Genomic DNA, 15,908 nt, shown 5'->3' with positions numbered 1-15,908 from the left:
TTTCTCGTTCGAGTGTTGAGGCTGAGCTGCGGGCTATGGCCTTGTTGATTGCTGAGGTGACCTGGTTACGGTGGTTGCTTGCAGATTTTGGGGTCTCTGTTACGACACCCACTCCACTTTTGTCTGACAGTACAGGTGCTATCAGTATTGCACGTGATCCGGTCAAGCATAAGCTGACCAAACATATTGGTGTTGATGCTTTTTATACACGTGCTCAGGTGCAGGATGAGGTTGTTGCGGTTCATTATGTGCCTTCAGATTTGCAGTTGGCGGATTTCTTTACAAAGGCACAAACTCGAGCGCAGCATGACTTTTTACTCTCCAAACTCAGTGTTGTGGATCCACCATGAGTTTGCGGGGGGGTGTTAGAGTATATATCTGTATATTGTAATTTCCCCATATGTTAGGGGGCTTCCTGCATATTTGCACCTGTACATGTACTATATATTGTGGCCTTTGGCCCCCTGGTAATACAACAAGCATATTTCTCTAACACAACCGACGGTGTGAATTAAAATTTTACAACCGATGTTATATTGTAACTCGCAATACTGTAAGTCAGGTATAAAAAATGGAGGACTGAAAATTAAAATTTTCAGGATTTTCTTCCTAACCTAAAATTTCACGAGTTTCAGTTGGCATACATGTACAAAGATGATGGTTACAGGTACTGAAGTACATATGGAACACTGTGTCAATATCGAAATCTTTGTCTATTTACAAACGAATGGAGCACTAGAGATTCCAACTCTACTAAATCCCTGTAGAAGATCCTTTGAGTCAAGTGGACTTGCGCTTCCTCCCAGGCAGAGGAGTATCTTCAGGCACACCTGGGGCACCATTTGGAACGAAATGAACAAACGAAGTGTATGGTGGCAACCTTGATTCCCAAGTAACGACATTGAAATCCCCTTGTGGCCGAAGTCCAGGATCCACCAGCAGATCCCCGACCCTCACCTTCGGTAGCAATGCCCTTTCCTCTGTAACCTCAGTCCGGCTGCTGCCAGCGGCACAAGACGGTGCAATGCGGAGGGGAGAAGCAGAATGCAAGATGAAGTCTGAAACATCTACCTGATGGCGTCTCAGAATCAGCAACTGCGGGTGCTCCCCGAACAGGGAGAAGTTCCTCTCAACAAACCTTCTCATCCTGCTCAACGTGCAGAGCCAGAAATGGAGATTCAGATTTTTTCTCATCATGTCAGCGAGCAAGTTTGCGGCAACGAGCGACCAATCCGACCGCAGCTCCCTGGCCAGTTCGTCTGCTACCCGTGCTAAGTGCGGGTGTTGTGCCGGGTCTGCGCTCCCGAAAGCAAGTGTCTTAAAGAGGTAGCTGAATTCCTCGTATGGCAGGGTATTGAGGAAGATCGGCTTGACTGTTCCCAGTTTCTCTGAATTTTTACACCGGCTGACGATGATTACCTTGCTTCCACTGTCCATGCTTGCCAGGGTGGAACAAAACTTGGTCCAGTCCTCCTTGTCAACATCTGAAACAAGCTCAACAACTACCAATACTTTCCCCGACAAGAGACTGCCATGGTCTGCGATTCCACAAATGGAATCCCCATCCAGGTGCAAAATCGAAGAGAACTGTGAGCTAACCCTCTCATCCTTGCATACATGGGCAACCAGAGTCCTCTTGCCAACCGCAGGACCACCGATGACCGGGAGGACACCCAGTGCACCACCGTGAAGGCCGTGCTGCAACACGAAGTTCAGGAGCTTTTGCTTTTCAGCGTGACGTCCGAACATGATGTTGTCATTGTAAAGATATGCATCGTAGGGTCGACGCAGCATACGGTCGCATCCGCCCAAGAGAACAACAAACTCAGTCATGCTAGAAACCACATACTCTAATCTCTCCAACACACCTTGCAAGTCGACAAGGTACGTGGCCTTATTCTTTCTAGCACTGCCATGAACCGTGCGAAAACATTTAGAGGATGAGTAGCTAATCTGCTCCTCCTCCGTTGGAGTCTCTTGAAGTGACCTGTACCTGAATGCCCCTAGTGCCCAGTAGCCTCGGTACATGGCCCCTGCGAGCATATTGAGCTGTTCGAGCATCCCGGAGTTTGTGATGTATCGGCCGTCCGCCTCCTCGACGACTGTTCGAGCTCTCAAGAGCACTTGTTGTAGCCTCTCCACCTGCTTCTCTTCAGAGTATGCGCGGCCTGAGTGATACTTGTTGATAAGGAATGAAACGAATCGGCTCACGAGCTCACCTGTTACTGCAGATATGGCAAGCTCCATCTTGAATTCCTCCAATCTAATTATCTCAGAGCTCTAAGTTCTATCCAATCATGGAGCCCAAGAGAGGATAGGAGGAAGAAGGAAATAGCAGACTGGAGTTTCCTGCTTGACAAGTCAATGACTGGATGTTACACATAGAGCAACTTTTTATTGCTAACAGGCAAAGCGCACATACTGGAAGGAAAACGTCACTGTCTGAGTTGTCAACTACTCCACCTCTAGCTTGTCCTTATCGTTCCACGCTGATCTAGATTGGTCCTGGAAACGCTGCTTTAGCTGATCTTTTCATGCACCACGGGAAAATGATGGTGATTTCGAGTCTTTTATTTGCTCAGCAAGACAGTAGTATGGACAAACTAGGAGACTACTTGTCGAGAAAACATATACGATGGAACAGTCAGAATCATGTGAAGGAGGGTCATACTTGTCTAGACCATGTTCTTCTCTCTTCCTAATTGTTAATGTGTATACGAAGTAAAAAAACGTTTGCTAATTCTAGATCAACCGAGAATTAAGCTAGTTCTAGATTGACTATATGACCGTTAGATTTGCTTTGTGAATCTTGCATATGAGAATTACACATAGGTGTGCAATTGCATATTTTACCCATGTTGCACATAAATTACACATGAAACTGGATGACCGAGAATTAAGCTAATTCTAGATAAATCAAGAACTAGCCGCAGCCAATAAAAAATACCAGGGCATAAAAGTTCAGGAGAAAAGGTTAAGTCAGCCAACCAAATGCCTTAAATTACCAGCTAACAAAGTGAGAGTCTACGGGCTAACCAAGTCAGGCAACAAATGTCGCATGGCGTTACTAGTTCCCTTCGTATTCATACAAGATGAGGAACAGTACACTGACCTCATTGGTGCGGTAGGCTGAGAATGTTAGGTTGATCTCCACCACGTACGAGCCCAACGGCTCGACGTGCCTTTGACCGCGCCCTGATCGGGGGCGCCCAACCGTTCGCTGGTTGGTGGGCCCCTGTCGCCTGCACTATATAGAGTGGTGGGGGCCAGTGGCACTCGGTACGAGGTTACCCTGAGCTGCCACTCGCCCCACCAGACGCCCCACCGATTAGGGTTAGTGCAGAGCCGACGGGAAGCTCCGCCGCCACCATTCCCTCACCTATGCGCCGCCGTCGCCACCATGTTCAGGTCAGCGAGCTCCACCTCCAATGGTGAAGGTAAATCCACAGTACATCTCTCTCTCCCTCTCACAGTACCCACACATGAACACAATTCGTTACAGAGATAGTCTCTACTCGATTAGATCTTCACCTAGTCGATCAAGCAACGTAAACATTGGTATCAGAGCAGTTTCTAGGTTGTAGATCTCGTGTTTCCGGGTAGAATAGATGAACAGCTACCCCATGGCCTAGATCCCCACCGCACAGAAACCCTACCCAAAGAAAAAGGAAAAGAAAGTTTCCTACCGGCCAGGGCCTTGGGCTCGCCGGCGAGAAAGAACAGGGGCAGTGGGGCCACCGCGCCGCCACCGCCGACAGTCACCGGCTGTTGCTGCTGCCGGCAAAGAACTGCGCCGCCTCTGCGCCGCTTGACGGCAACGCGCCCACCCTCGGGTGCACGCGCCGCCGCCAAGAGGTACAGGGGGCGCCGCCGCTACATCTCCTCGTCGCTGTCGGTGTATGGTGGCTGGGGGAGATGGGAGGAGCTCCGGCGTGGCCGACGAGCTCCCGGACGGGGCGTGCGCGTGGGAGGAGTTCTCTCTCCGCGCTGCCAGAGAGAGGAAAAGAGGACAGGTGGGGTAAGGCGGCCGTGGTGCCGTAGTGCACTCGCCGGTCGCCGGCGGGAGGGCGCCGGTCGCCGGCGGGAGGCGCCGGCCGCCGCCACAGAGAGGAGGAGAGACAGGTGAGGGAAAGAAATGAGCTAGGGTTAGGTTTTCCGGCCGAAACGGCCGTTTATATACGGATCGAGATGGGCGCGTGACCGTCCGATGCAGATCGGACGGCTTGCGCGAGAAGGACTCGCGAGGCGGGCCGGAAGCTGGTGGGCTGCGGTGGCAGGCCACTGGCAAGCCGTGGACAGGTCCTCACGGGCCGAAATCTTAACGCGCCCGAGCAGCGCGTAAGGTTTTCCGCATGGGCGGGCTGTGGGCCGCACAGTATTTTTCGGCCAGAATAGTATTTAACAGCTTTTGCTGTTTTATTATTTTCCAGAGGCAGCTTTTAGGCATTTGGGGTTGTTTTTTAGCCTAATTTTGTCTAGATTTTTTCTGAATAAATAGAACCAATGTGATATTTGTTCAGGAATTAAAAGTAAAAGTTTATGCCTTTGAAAAGTTTAAAAGTTAATAGTTTAAAGTTAAAGTTTCTGCTGCAATAGTAAAAGAAGCTTTTTTGTCAAGTTTTTTCCCGAGCAAATTGAACCAACGAGATATTTGTTTTAGGAAATTAAAAAGTAACAAAGATGCTTCTGAAAGTTTAAAGTTTAAAGTTTGAACTCAAAGTTTCCGCTGCAAATAGTTAAAGATGCATTTTAAATTTGAAAAATGCGAAAGTGATGATTAAAATTTGAAAAGGTTGATTAAAAGTGATTGTTGAAACAATTATGATCCTGTCGTTTTATGACCAACGTCATTGATGGTATGATCATGTTTTGTTGCAATAATATGTGCAAAAGTGACAGTTAAAATGTTAAAGAGATGATTAAAGTGACTATCGTGATAATTATGGTTATGTTATTTTTTATCCAACGTTATTAATGACATGATCATGATCTGTTGCAATAAGAAGTGCATTTATCTCTATTTCTGCCCAACGGTGACATAGTTTTAATTGCACAAACAGTTGTATGTTCTAATTTTGACCAACGTTGGATTATTGCATGCAATTATTGTTACGATCTCATTTCATTGTGGTTTAAAGGAGGGTACTACTTGATGAGCTGCATCAACGATGTTCCAATCCTCAGAGGTGACAACTACACTGAATGGAGAAAGAAGGTCGATTTGTGCTGAGGTGGACTGAGTTCCCACAGCCGGTTTGACCAAAAGATCCAGTCAGAAATGACAAGGATAATGATGCTGCATGGCAGAATAAAAGGTGGCTAAGTGCCAATAAAGAATACAATTGAGATCGCTATTGTGGGCTCAAAAGCAGAGTGTGCTTCCGTAGGGAAGTATCTTTAAAGATTAAAGAGCCAGTTCACTGGTTCTTCAAAGATATGTGCGACCCAGCTGCTGTAGCAACTGGTGACAGAAAAGTACACATGGACAGGAAGGACATGGCAAGTGTGCCATATGGTGTAATAATGTTTATGTGGGTGTTGTCTATGTGTAATGTGAGTGAAAAAAGTGTTGTCCGCGTTGGACAAAGAACAAAAGAAAAGAAAAGAACTGATGAATCGTCGAAATATGGAATTGTGGCTTAGGCCATATTTCGAGGGGGAGAATAGAAAGACTTGTTAAAAATGGTATTCTTCCTCCATTAGAATTCTCAGACATAGAACAGCACATCGATTGCATTAAAGAAAAATTTGTAAAGCAAATTAAAAAAAGGGTGCAAATCGATGCACAACAACACTAGAAATAATTCACACCGAGATATGTGGATCATTTCCTGTGAAAAGTGTGGATGGCTATGATTCGTTCATAACATTCATGAATGATTACTCCCGATATGGTTATATTTATCCAATAAAAGAATGAATAGAAGCGTTGGATAAATTCAAAATATTCAAAGCTGAAGTTGAAAATCAGCATGATAAAAGAATAAAGATAGTTAGGTCTGATCGTGGAGGGGAGTACTACGGTCGATATGCTCCATATGGCCAAGTCCCTGGACCTTTTGCAAGGTTTCTGCAGGAGACTGGAATAGTCGCCCAATACTCAATGCCGGGCGAACCTCAGCAGAATGGGGTAGCTGAAAGGCGCAACCGTACCCTTATGGATATGGTGCGCAGTATGATGAGCTATTCCACCCTACCATTGGGATTGTGGATTCAGGCGTTAAAAACCGCTATTCACATTCTAAACAGAGTACCAAGCAAATCGGTGCCCAAAACGCCGTATGAGCTATGGATAGGGAGAGTGCCTTCTCTAAACCACCTGAAAGTGTGGGGGAGCCCTGCTGAGGCCAAAGTATTCAATCCAAATATTGCAAAGTTAGATACCAAAACAGTCAGCTGCCATTTTATTGGCTATCCTGAAAAGTCAAAAGGTTATCGTTTCTACTGTCTAGAGAAATACACAAAGTTTGTGGAAACGAAACATGTTGTCTTCTTAGAAGACGAAATGATGAGGGGAAGCATGGTAGCTCCGAAAATTGATCTTGAGGAGAAAAGGGTGCATGCACCTAATCCGATGACTCAGGAGCCACTTTTTTGCGCTACCATGTGCACCTGTACCGATGATCCCTGCGATTGTGGTGCAAGCGCATGTTGTGACTCCACCCATGACAACGATGAGTGAAAGTTCGGAACCTGTCCGTCAGGAGCCGAATGAACCATTTGTTGAGCATGAAAGGGAGCAACAACAGCCACCTCCTGAAAAGTACAAAGCACGACTTGTGGCAAAAGGATTTACACAAAGAGAAGGGATAGATTACAATGAGACATTTTCTCCGGTCTCATGTAAGGATTCCTTCAGAATCATCATGGCACTAGTTGCACATTTTGATTTGGAGTTGCATCAAATAGATGTAAAGACGGCATTTTTAAACGGGGATTTAGAAGAAAATGTCTACATGAAACAACCCAAGGGTTTTATTATGGAAGGCAAGGAAGAAATGAGATGCCGCCTAAAGAAATCCATTTATGGATTAAAGCAAGCCTCCAGACAGTGATATCTAAAGTTTAATGAAACAATTAAGAGATTTGGATTTAAAGAAAATGTTGAGGACAATTGCGTTTATGCAAAGTTTAAAAGTGGGAAATATATTTTTCTAATCTTGTATGTGGATGATATTCTGCTTGCCTACAGTGATGTTAATCTACTGCAAGAGACAAAGAAGTTCTTGTCCTCAAATTTTGATATGAAAGATCTTGGTGAAGCGTCATATGTTTTGGGCATAGAAATTCACCGAGATAGAAACAATGGAGTATTAGGACTATCGCAAAAGGCTTATTTAGAAAAGATTCTAAGTAAGTATAATATGCATAAGTGCAGTGCCACACCTGCCCCTATTGTCAAGGGCGACAGTTTTGGGAAACATCGAAGTCCCCAAAATCAATACGAGCTCGATCAAATGAAAGCGGTTCCATATGCTTTGGCCATTGGAAGCCTACAGTATGCACAAGTGTGCACTCGCCCTGACTTAGAATTTATCACCGGAGTACTCGGTAGATATCAAGAAAATCCAGGTTATGAACACTGGAAAATGGTAAAGAAGGCATTGCGTTATGTGAAAGGCACAAAGAACTACATGCTAACATACTGATTCCCTAGAGATACGAGGGTATTCAGATGCAGATTTTGGGGGGGGGGGGGGGGGGATAAAGATGATAGAAAATCCACATCTGGATATGTATTCACCCTCGCAGGGGGAGCTATTTCGTGGAGAAGCTCCAAACAGACGATAGTTGCATCATCCATGATGTATGCAAAATTTATAGCATGTTATGAAGCCACGGGGCAGGCATTATGGTTAAAGAAATTTATACCCGACTTGAAAGTGGTAGATTGTATTGACAACCCACTAAAGATGTACTGCGACAATGTGCCTGCAGTATTTTATGCTCACAACAACAAGTTGAGTACAACTACGAAACCGATTGAGGTTAAGTATTATGTTGTGAAACACAAGGTCCAGGATCAAACTATAAGTCTCGAGCATATAAGGATAAAAGATATGCTTGCGAATCCGCTAACGAAAGGCTTACCACCCAGCGTGTTCAAGGAGCACATAGCCGGCATGGGTTTAAGGGAAAGTCTTGCCTATCCTGGATCATAAGAGGCCCAAAAGTAAAAGAATTTGTTTCAAAACAGAGAAGTGTATTGTGGCTGTCTGATTCTATCGGCAATAGAGCTGTGACGATGAAACATGCCCTATGGACTGATCTAAAATGAAACGAATAAAATAAAAGTATAAAGTTAAAAGTAAAGTTGAGATCAAAGGGGGGAATGTTAGGTTGATCTCCACCACGTACGAGCCCAACGGCTCGACGTGCCTTTGACCGCGCCCTGATCGGGGGCGCCCAACTGTTCGCTGGTTGGTGGGCCCCTGTCGCCTGCACTATATAGAGTGGTGGGGGCTAGTGGCACTCGGTACGAGGTTACCCTGAGCTGCCACTCGCCCCACCAGACGCCCCACCAATTAGGGTTAGTGCAGAGCCGACGGGAAGCTCCGCCACCACCATTCCCTCACCTATGCGCCGCCGTCGCCACCATGTTCAGGTCAGCGAGCTCCACCTCCAATGGTGAAGGTAAACCCACAGTACATCTCTCTCCCTCTCACAGTACCCACACATGAACACAATTCGTTACAAAGATAGTCTCTACTCGATTAGATCTTTACCTAGTCGATCAAGCAATGTAAACAGAGAAGTGTTCAGGAACAGTACGCTGCCCACAGATCCATTTGGTCGAATACCATCCGGGCACCAGTACGGCGCCACCTTCTCCCCAGCGTCCTGCTTTCGTGGTGACGGAGCAAGCGACACATAATTGTTGAAGACAGGAGAGAGTAGCCATGACGAAGCTCGAGGGGCTGAGGGGCTGAGGGCCTGACATGCTCAGTTTACACTGAGAATCGCTGTGCCAACCCTGCCACGCCACTCCTTGTTCTTCCCGAACACAGAGAGTCCGGCCGTGAAAGTGAGACGCACAGAACGTGAGGTTTAATCCTTGATAGACAGGATTGAGACTCCTTTCAAACAATGGCTAATTCCTCCCCTAACAACCGTGCAAGTGCTTGGCCAAAAACACCTTGACCAGCGTCATCGGTGCCCAATACTGTTAGAGTTGTATTTGGCATTGTATAGATATATGTGTGTGTTCCGGTATGATCTACCGTGTGTATACTTGTTGTACAAGTCTTTTCCCATATATAATGATGCCAGCCGGTTTGGGGCAAACTACGGCAAACAATTGTTTTTGACTTGGTATCAGAGCGACCGATCCACCTAGGGTTTTCTCGGTCCTCCTTCGAGACGCTGCCGCCGCACCTTCGTAGCGCCGCCGCCGCCTCTCCTCCGTGCAGGCTTTCGCCGCACCGTGCTGCTGTCCTCGCGCGAGATGACGTCCGCGCTGCAGCTCTCCACCTCCGCCGGCGCGTTGGCTTCCGCTTCCGCTCCATCTATCCCCGCCGGCGCCATCATCTCTGCCCCCACCGGTTCCACCCTCAACACCATCACGGTCCGCCTCGACCGCTCGAACTTCCTGCTTTGGAAGATGCAAGTCGTCCCCAACATCGCCGGCCAAGGATGGTACGGCTTCCTGGACGGCTCGGCTACGATGCCGCCGGCTACGGTCACCGAAGGATCAGGTGCCGATGCCGTGACCAAGCCCAACCCGGAGTACGCCAATTGGTTCTACACCGATCAGCGGGTTCTTAGCATCCTCGTCGGCTCTATGACGGAGGAGATTCTCGGCCACCTTGTCGGCCGCAGCACATCGGCGTCCGTGTGGGGATGCCTTATGACCATGTTCTCGGCTCAGAACAGGGCCGGAGCGCGCCAGATGCGGCGCCAACTGACGTCGGAGAAGAAGAATGATCTCACCGCCGACGCCTACTTTCACAAGATGAAGGGATATGCCGATGCCATGGCCATGGCCGGCCACCCTATAACCGACGACGAGCTGGTGGACTACATCATCGTCGGTCTCGGGCCGCAGTACGCGTCCCTTCAGCACTATCTCACGGTGCTTGCTGCCGCCGGCGCCGATAACCTCAGTTTGTCGGCGTTCTACTCCATACTGCTCAACTGCGAGAAGATCAACGAGCAAAACTTCGCAGCCCCCGAGTTCTCCACCTCCGCCAATGCTGTGTCTAGGCAAGGCGATGCAAACCGTGGGGGAGGGCGTCCGTTCGTTGACAATAACGGGGGTCGCTTCGGCAGCCACCCAACCGGCCAGCCTTCCGGGGGTGGTCAGCAGCAGCAGCCACAGGGTCAGCGCGGCAACCGTCCCAATCAAGGGGGCGGTGGTGGTGGCGGCAATGGTGGTGGCGGCAACAGCGGTGGTGGCAAGGGCGGCCGCCGTCGCAATAGGCCACAATGCCAAATTTGCACGTACTGGGGACACGACGCGCTCCAATGCAAACAGCGTTTCAACCAGGCGTTCCAGTACGAGGACAACCGTGCTGGTAATTCTGCCGCCTACCAGGCAGGCACCGGTCAGTCTTGGCTCTTCGACACCGGCGCTACTGATCACCTCACCAACGACATGGGCCGGATGACTGTCCAGGAACGTTACACCGGCACGGACCAAGTGCAAGTCGCAAACGGTTCAGGTTTGTCTATTACGCATGTTGGTCACTCTCGTTTACCTGGTTCATCATCACCTATTGAACTCAAAAATATTCTTCATGTCCCTGGACTTAGCACTAACCTGCTGTCTGTCTATCGCCTTGTGTCTGACAATGATATCTTTGTTGAGTTTCATAAATATTTTTTCTTTGTCAAGGACAAGGTCACGAAGAGAATACTTCTTCGCGGTAGGAGTCGTGGCGGTCTCTACCCTCTTCCTTTCAATCGTGTCTCGGCTTCTGGACGTCAAGCATCTTCTGGCATTCGGCTGTCTTCCGAGCAGTGGCATCGGCGTCTTGGTCATCCTTCAAATAAAGTAGTTCATCAAATTGTTAGCTCCAATAATTTACCTTGTTCCTCAAACATTAAGTCTTCCGTGTGTGATGCTTGTCAGCGTGCTAAGAGTCATCAATTACCTTATAATTACTCTACTCGTGTGTCTACATCTCCACTTGAGCTTATTCATTCTGATGTTTGGGGTCCTGCTTTGCCTTCTTCTGGGGGTTTTAAGTATTATGTGAGCTTCATCGATGATTATAGTCGCTACTGCTGGATTTATTTGATCAAACATAAATCTGATGTTGAGAGTATTTTCTATACCTTTCAGAATCATGTTGAGCGCCTCCTTAATGCCAAGATCCGCTCAGTTCAGTCGGACTGGGGCGGTGAGTATCATCGTCTCCACGCTTATTTTCAGCGCACCGGCATTGCTCATCGTGTGTCGTGTCCTCATACTTTTCAACAGAACGGTATCGCCGAACGCAAGCATCGTCATCTTGTCGAGACGGGCCTCGCTCTTCTCGCCCACTCTTCCCTACCCCTTCGGTTTTGGGATGAGGCGTTTCTTACTGCTTGTTTTCTTATCAATCGGATGCCTACACCGGTGATCAATAATGCCACACCTGTTTTTCGCCTTCTGAACATGCTTCCCGAGTACTCGTTTCTTCGCACCTTTGGTTGTGTGTGTTGGCCTAGTCTGCGTAAATATAATTCTCGTAAACTGGAGTTTCGGTCTCGGATGTGCGTGTTTCTTGGATATAGTCCCATGCATAAAGGCTACAAGTGTCTAGATCGGTCCACTGGTCGTGTCTATATTTCTCGCGACGTTGTGTTCGACGAGACTGTTTTTCCCTATGCTACTCCCGGTGCCACAGTTGATGTGTCTAAACTGCTTCCAGTGTCGTTTCCTCCTGATGAACCAGTTACACAGAGTACTGACACGCGCAATTATGACATCACCTTGTTACCGGCTAATGCACCTGGTTGTGTTGTTAGTTCTCCTGTGCAGGTTTCAGCGCCTTCGGTCTCACCAGTTGACGCCTCTGCCTTGGATCATACGCTGGTTTCCTCGGCGCCTACACCTGCAGCTTCGTCGGCGGCATCTCCTGTTGCCACGCCACAGCCGATCGACGTCCCACCGTTGCACCTGCATGCCTCGGCTGGCGCGCCCGGGCCCGGCTCCCATGCACCCTCGTCGCCTCGATCGACGTCCCGCTCGGCGCCTGACTGTGTCTTGACAGACACGTCTTCTTCGCCGCCTCCAGCGCCGTCCCCGCCTCGTGCTGCCTTGCCTCCATCGAGCTCTTCACCGCCGGCCTCCCCAGCTCCCTCGACCTCGGCAGCACCACCTCTTGCTCGAGTTATTGTCACTCGACAGCGTAATGCCATCTATCGCCCCAAGGAGTATAAGGATGGTACGGTTCGGTATAATCCATACCGACGTCGCGCTTTTTTGGTGGAGCCAGCGTCTCATCGTGCCGCTCTTTCTGAGCCGGCGTGGCGTACTGCTATGGAAGCTGAGTTCGCTGCTCTTCAGGCAAATCAGACATGGACGTTGGTTCCGCGTCCTCCTGGTACTAATATTGTCGGCAGCAAGTGGATTTTCAAAACCAAGTTCCGTCCTGATGGTTCTGTTGACAAATATAAGGCGCGCTTGGTGGCTCGTGGCTTCACACAACAGTACGGTATTGACTATCATGATACCTTCAGTCCGGTGGTTAAACCGATCCTTCATTACTTTGGTTCTTTCTCTTGCTGTCTCTCGAGGATGGTGTCTTCGTCAGATTGATGTGAGTAATGCCTTTCTCCATGGTTTTCTCAATGAGGAGGTCTACATGCAGCAGCCCCCTGGCTTTGAAGATTCGCAGCACCCTCAGTATGTTTGCAAATTGCAGCGTGCCCTTTATGGCCTCAAGCAGTCGCCTCGCGCCTGGTACGCCCGGTTAAGTGATCGGCTTCATCAGCTTGGTTTCATTGCTAGCAAGGCAGATACCTCTTTGTTTATCTTTGCTCATCAGGGAGTTGTGATCTATATGCTTGTTTATGTCGATGACATTGTTTTGGCTGGATCCTCTTCCTCGGCTATTGAGCGGCTTGTTGCTACATTGTCTCGGTCTTTTCCCATTAAAGACCTTGGGCGCCTGGAGTACTTTCTTGGTATTGAGGCTACTTATTCCTCTGAGGGACTGATATTGTCGCAGCATAAGTATGCGCTTGATCTCTTGCATCGCGCCAACATGGAACAGTGTCAGCCGGTTACTACCCCCATGTCGGTGTCTGCTAAGTTGACCAAAGATCAAGGGGATTTGCTCAGTTCGGAGGATGCTTTCAAGAACAGGAGTCTTGTTGGGGGTTTGCAGTACCTTACCCTGACGCGTCCTGACTTGTCCTTTGCTGTCAACAAGGTGTGTCAATACCTTTCGCAGCCCACTACTACTCATTACGAGGCAGTCAAACGCATTCTCCGGTATATCAGAGGCACTGTTTCTACTGGGTTACGTTTTCGGCGTTCTTCCTCCACTGGTCTGAGTATTTTTACTGATGCTGATTGGGCGGGGTGTTCTGATGATCGTCGTTCTACAGGTGGTTTTGCGGTTTTTCTTGGCTCTAACCTTGTGTCTTGGAGCTCTCGCAAACAACCTACGGTATCTCGCTCTAGTACTGAAGCAGAGTATAAGGCATTGGCGGATGGTACTGCTGAAACTATGTAGATTCAGTCTGTGTTAAAGGAGCTGGGTGTGTTTCTATCCAGTCCTCCTGTTTTGTGGTGTGACAATCTTGGTGCCACCTATTTGACTGCCAATCCGGTGTTCCATGCCCGCACGAAGCATATCGAGATCGATTTTCACTTCGTGCGTGAGAAGGTTGCTTTGGGTGCGTTGGATGTTCGTTTCATCTCCACTGGCGACCAACTGGCTGATGTCTTCACCAAGCCAGCCACTCAGCTCACACTACGCCGTTTTAGTTCCAATCTCAACCTTGTTCACGACGGTTTAGATTGAGGGGGGGTGTTAGAGTTGTATTTGGCATTGTATAGATATATGTGTGTGTTCCGGTATGATCTACCGTGTGTATACTTGTTGTACAAGTCTTTTCCCATATATAATGATGCCAGCCGGTTTGGGGCAAACTACGGCAAACAATTGTTTTTGACTAATACCTCAGAAAGGTAGCCACCTCATCACCGATGCCTAGATTAATTTTTGAGGCACTTCGATAGGCAAAGAGTATTGGGATCCATCGACCGGTGCTTTTGAAACCTGGGTGCGCGCGACATCTGGTTATGAAAAATTCTATTTTAAAGTTTTAGATAAATTTGAAATAATGCACGCATGTATATACTATGTTGATACTTACTCGTGTAAGTTTTCATGAAAAGATAAGATTATATGTAACCTACACAAAAATGAGAAAATGATTTTTTTTGGATATTTTGTCATTCTCACGTAGGCCACATACAATCGTATTTTTCGGTGAAAAATTACACGAGTAAGATTGAATAACATTTTTTCCATTTTTTTAAGAAACTGGGTGCAGGCACACTGCGCACACATGTTCCGTTTGCACTTTCCGTGGGATCCACATGTTAAATAAGTACACACAGCTGCGGTGTAGTAAGGAAAGAGAGGGAAGATATTTGCGTTGTCTTTTATTTGTTTTAGGAATTGTGCATGCCTTGAAAATACGTTAGGCATCGTTCCGGCATTGCCTATCGGAGCACAAATCGATTGGACTACCAAGTTTGCAACGCTGTGAAAGCTCATGAGGTTAACTTAGGGCTTGATTGGTTGCCAATAAAAAAATTTGCCCATCTAATGCAACTTGGTCCAACAGGTATCATATGAGTGGAAACTTGACTTGGACTAGAATTGGCACTATGTTTGGATGCCAATAATTTTACTTGGGCTCGAGTGGAGAAACGAGAAGCAGTTTGTTTGGTTTGCTATTTTGCGCTCGTAGGGCATGTCCGTGCTCATTGGAGGGCATTGGCCTGGGCAGCTTGAGGATGAGTGGGAAGGCATGGCCAGGACAACCAACTAGATGCGGAGTGGGAAACCAAGCCAAGTGTGGTAGGAACCGGAGGGGCATGAAGAATTTGTGTGCAGTGCGAAGAAAAAAAGGAGGTTGGCAGCCATGGAAGCTTGATTGAGAAATAATTGATGGAGAGAGCAGGAGAAGGCTCTAGATAAATAGAAGTAGAAAAGGAAGATCCGACAAAGCATCAGTCGCCTATCCTGTTAGAGCAAGATTAATAAGAGAGCTCGATACTGGTTATATAGATATTCCATGTCATCTATAGAAGCGTCTTAGTAGTTGGAAAGGCAAATTGCTATCTCTGGGAGGAAGATTGGTACTCATTAATTCGGTACTGACAAATATGGTACTGTATATGTTATCATTCTTCCTTTTGCCAAAAGGAGTTCTGCACAAACTCGATTATTATCGATCCAGATTCTTTTGGCAAGGAGATAGTGAGAAAAAGAAATATCGACTGGTTAAATGGAGTGTAGTTTGTAGTCCTAAAGATCAAGGCGGGCTTGGAGTTCATGACCTAGAAGTCAAAAACACAACTCTGCTAGGTAAATGGCTTTTCAAGCTCCTTACCGAGGACGGGATTTGGCAAACTATACTCCAAAGAAAGTATATAGGCTCCAAGACGTTATCTCAGGTGGTTTGGAAACCTGGAGATTCACACTTCTGGGCTGGTCTAATGGCGTCAAAAAATGACTTTTTCGTCATGGTACTTTCTCAATTAAGAATGGAGCACAGATACGGTTCTGGGAGGATGCTTGGTTAGACAATGCACCCCTAAGTGAACAGTATCCTGCGCTGTATAGTATCGTTCGTCGCAAGGGAGATACCATTGCCACAGTGATGGCTACCTCTCCACCGAATGTGACGTTTCGACGAGGCTAGAGGCATGGAATACTTTAATTCATAGGTTGGGGGAT

At 47.6% G+C, this 15,908-nt stretch overlaps 1 protein-coding gene across 4 annotated transcripts; it reads right to left on the bottom strand.

Moving 5' to 3' along the window:
* Positions 1–581: 581 nt before the first annotated feature.
* LOC127327279 (disease resistance protein RGA2) lies at positions 582–2,385 on the bottom strand. Of its 4 annotated transcripts, none has more exons than XM_051354062.2 (2): positions 2,220–2,385; positions 582–2,150 (listed from the first exon to the last, which is right to left on the bottom strand). In XM_051354062.2, the coding sequence occupies exons 1-2, from the start codon at positions 2,245–2,247 to the stop codon at positions 781–783; spliced, it is 1,398 nt and encodes a 465-aa protein (XP_051210022.1). In that variant the 5' UTR covers positions 2,248–2,385; the 3' UTR covers positions 582–780. The 4 variants fall into 4 exon arrangements, with proteins under 4 accessions (XP_051210022.1, XP_051210024.1, XP_051210023.1 ...); XM_051354064.2 differs by having other exon boundaries at positions 582–2,145; positions 2,220–2,384; XM_051354063.2 differs by having other exon boundaries at positions 582–2,142; positions 2,220–2,384.
* Between the last annotated feature and the right edge of the window lie 13,523 nt (positions 2,386–15,908).

This window comes from Lolium perenne, chromosome 1 (genome assembly GCF_019359855.2).
Source record: "Lolium perenne isolate Kyuss_39 chromosome 1, Kyuss_2.0, whole genome shotgun sequence".
Classification (NCBI taxonomy): Eukaryota; Viridiplantae; Streptophyta; class Magnoliopsida; order Poales; family Poaceae; genus Lolium; species Lolium perenne.
Note: the sequence above shows the minus strand (reverse complement) of the source record. Positions and strands in the feature narration are given on the sequence as shown.

What these genes read in the sequence shown, in the direction of transcription:
- LOC127327279 (XM_071824237.1), bottom strand. Translation starts at nt 2,247, where the DNA reads ATGGAGCTTGCCATATCTGCAGTAACAGGTGAGCTCGTGAGCCGATTC.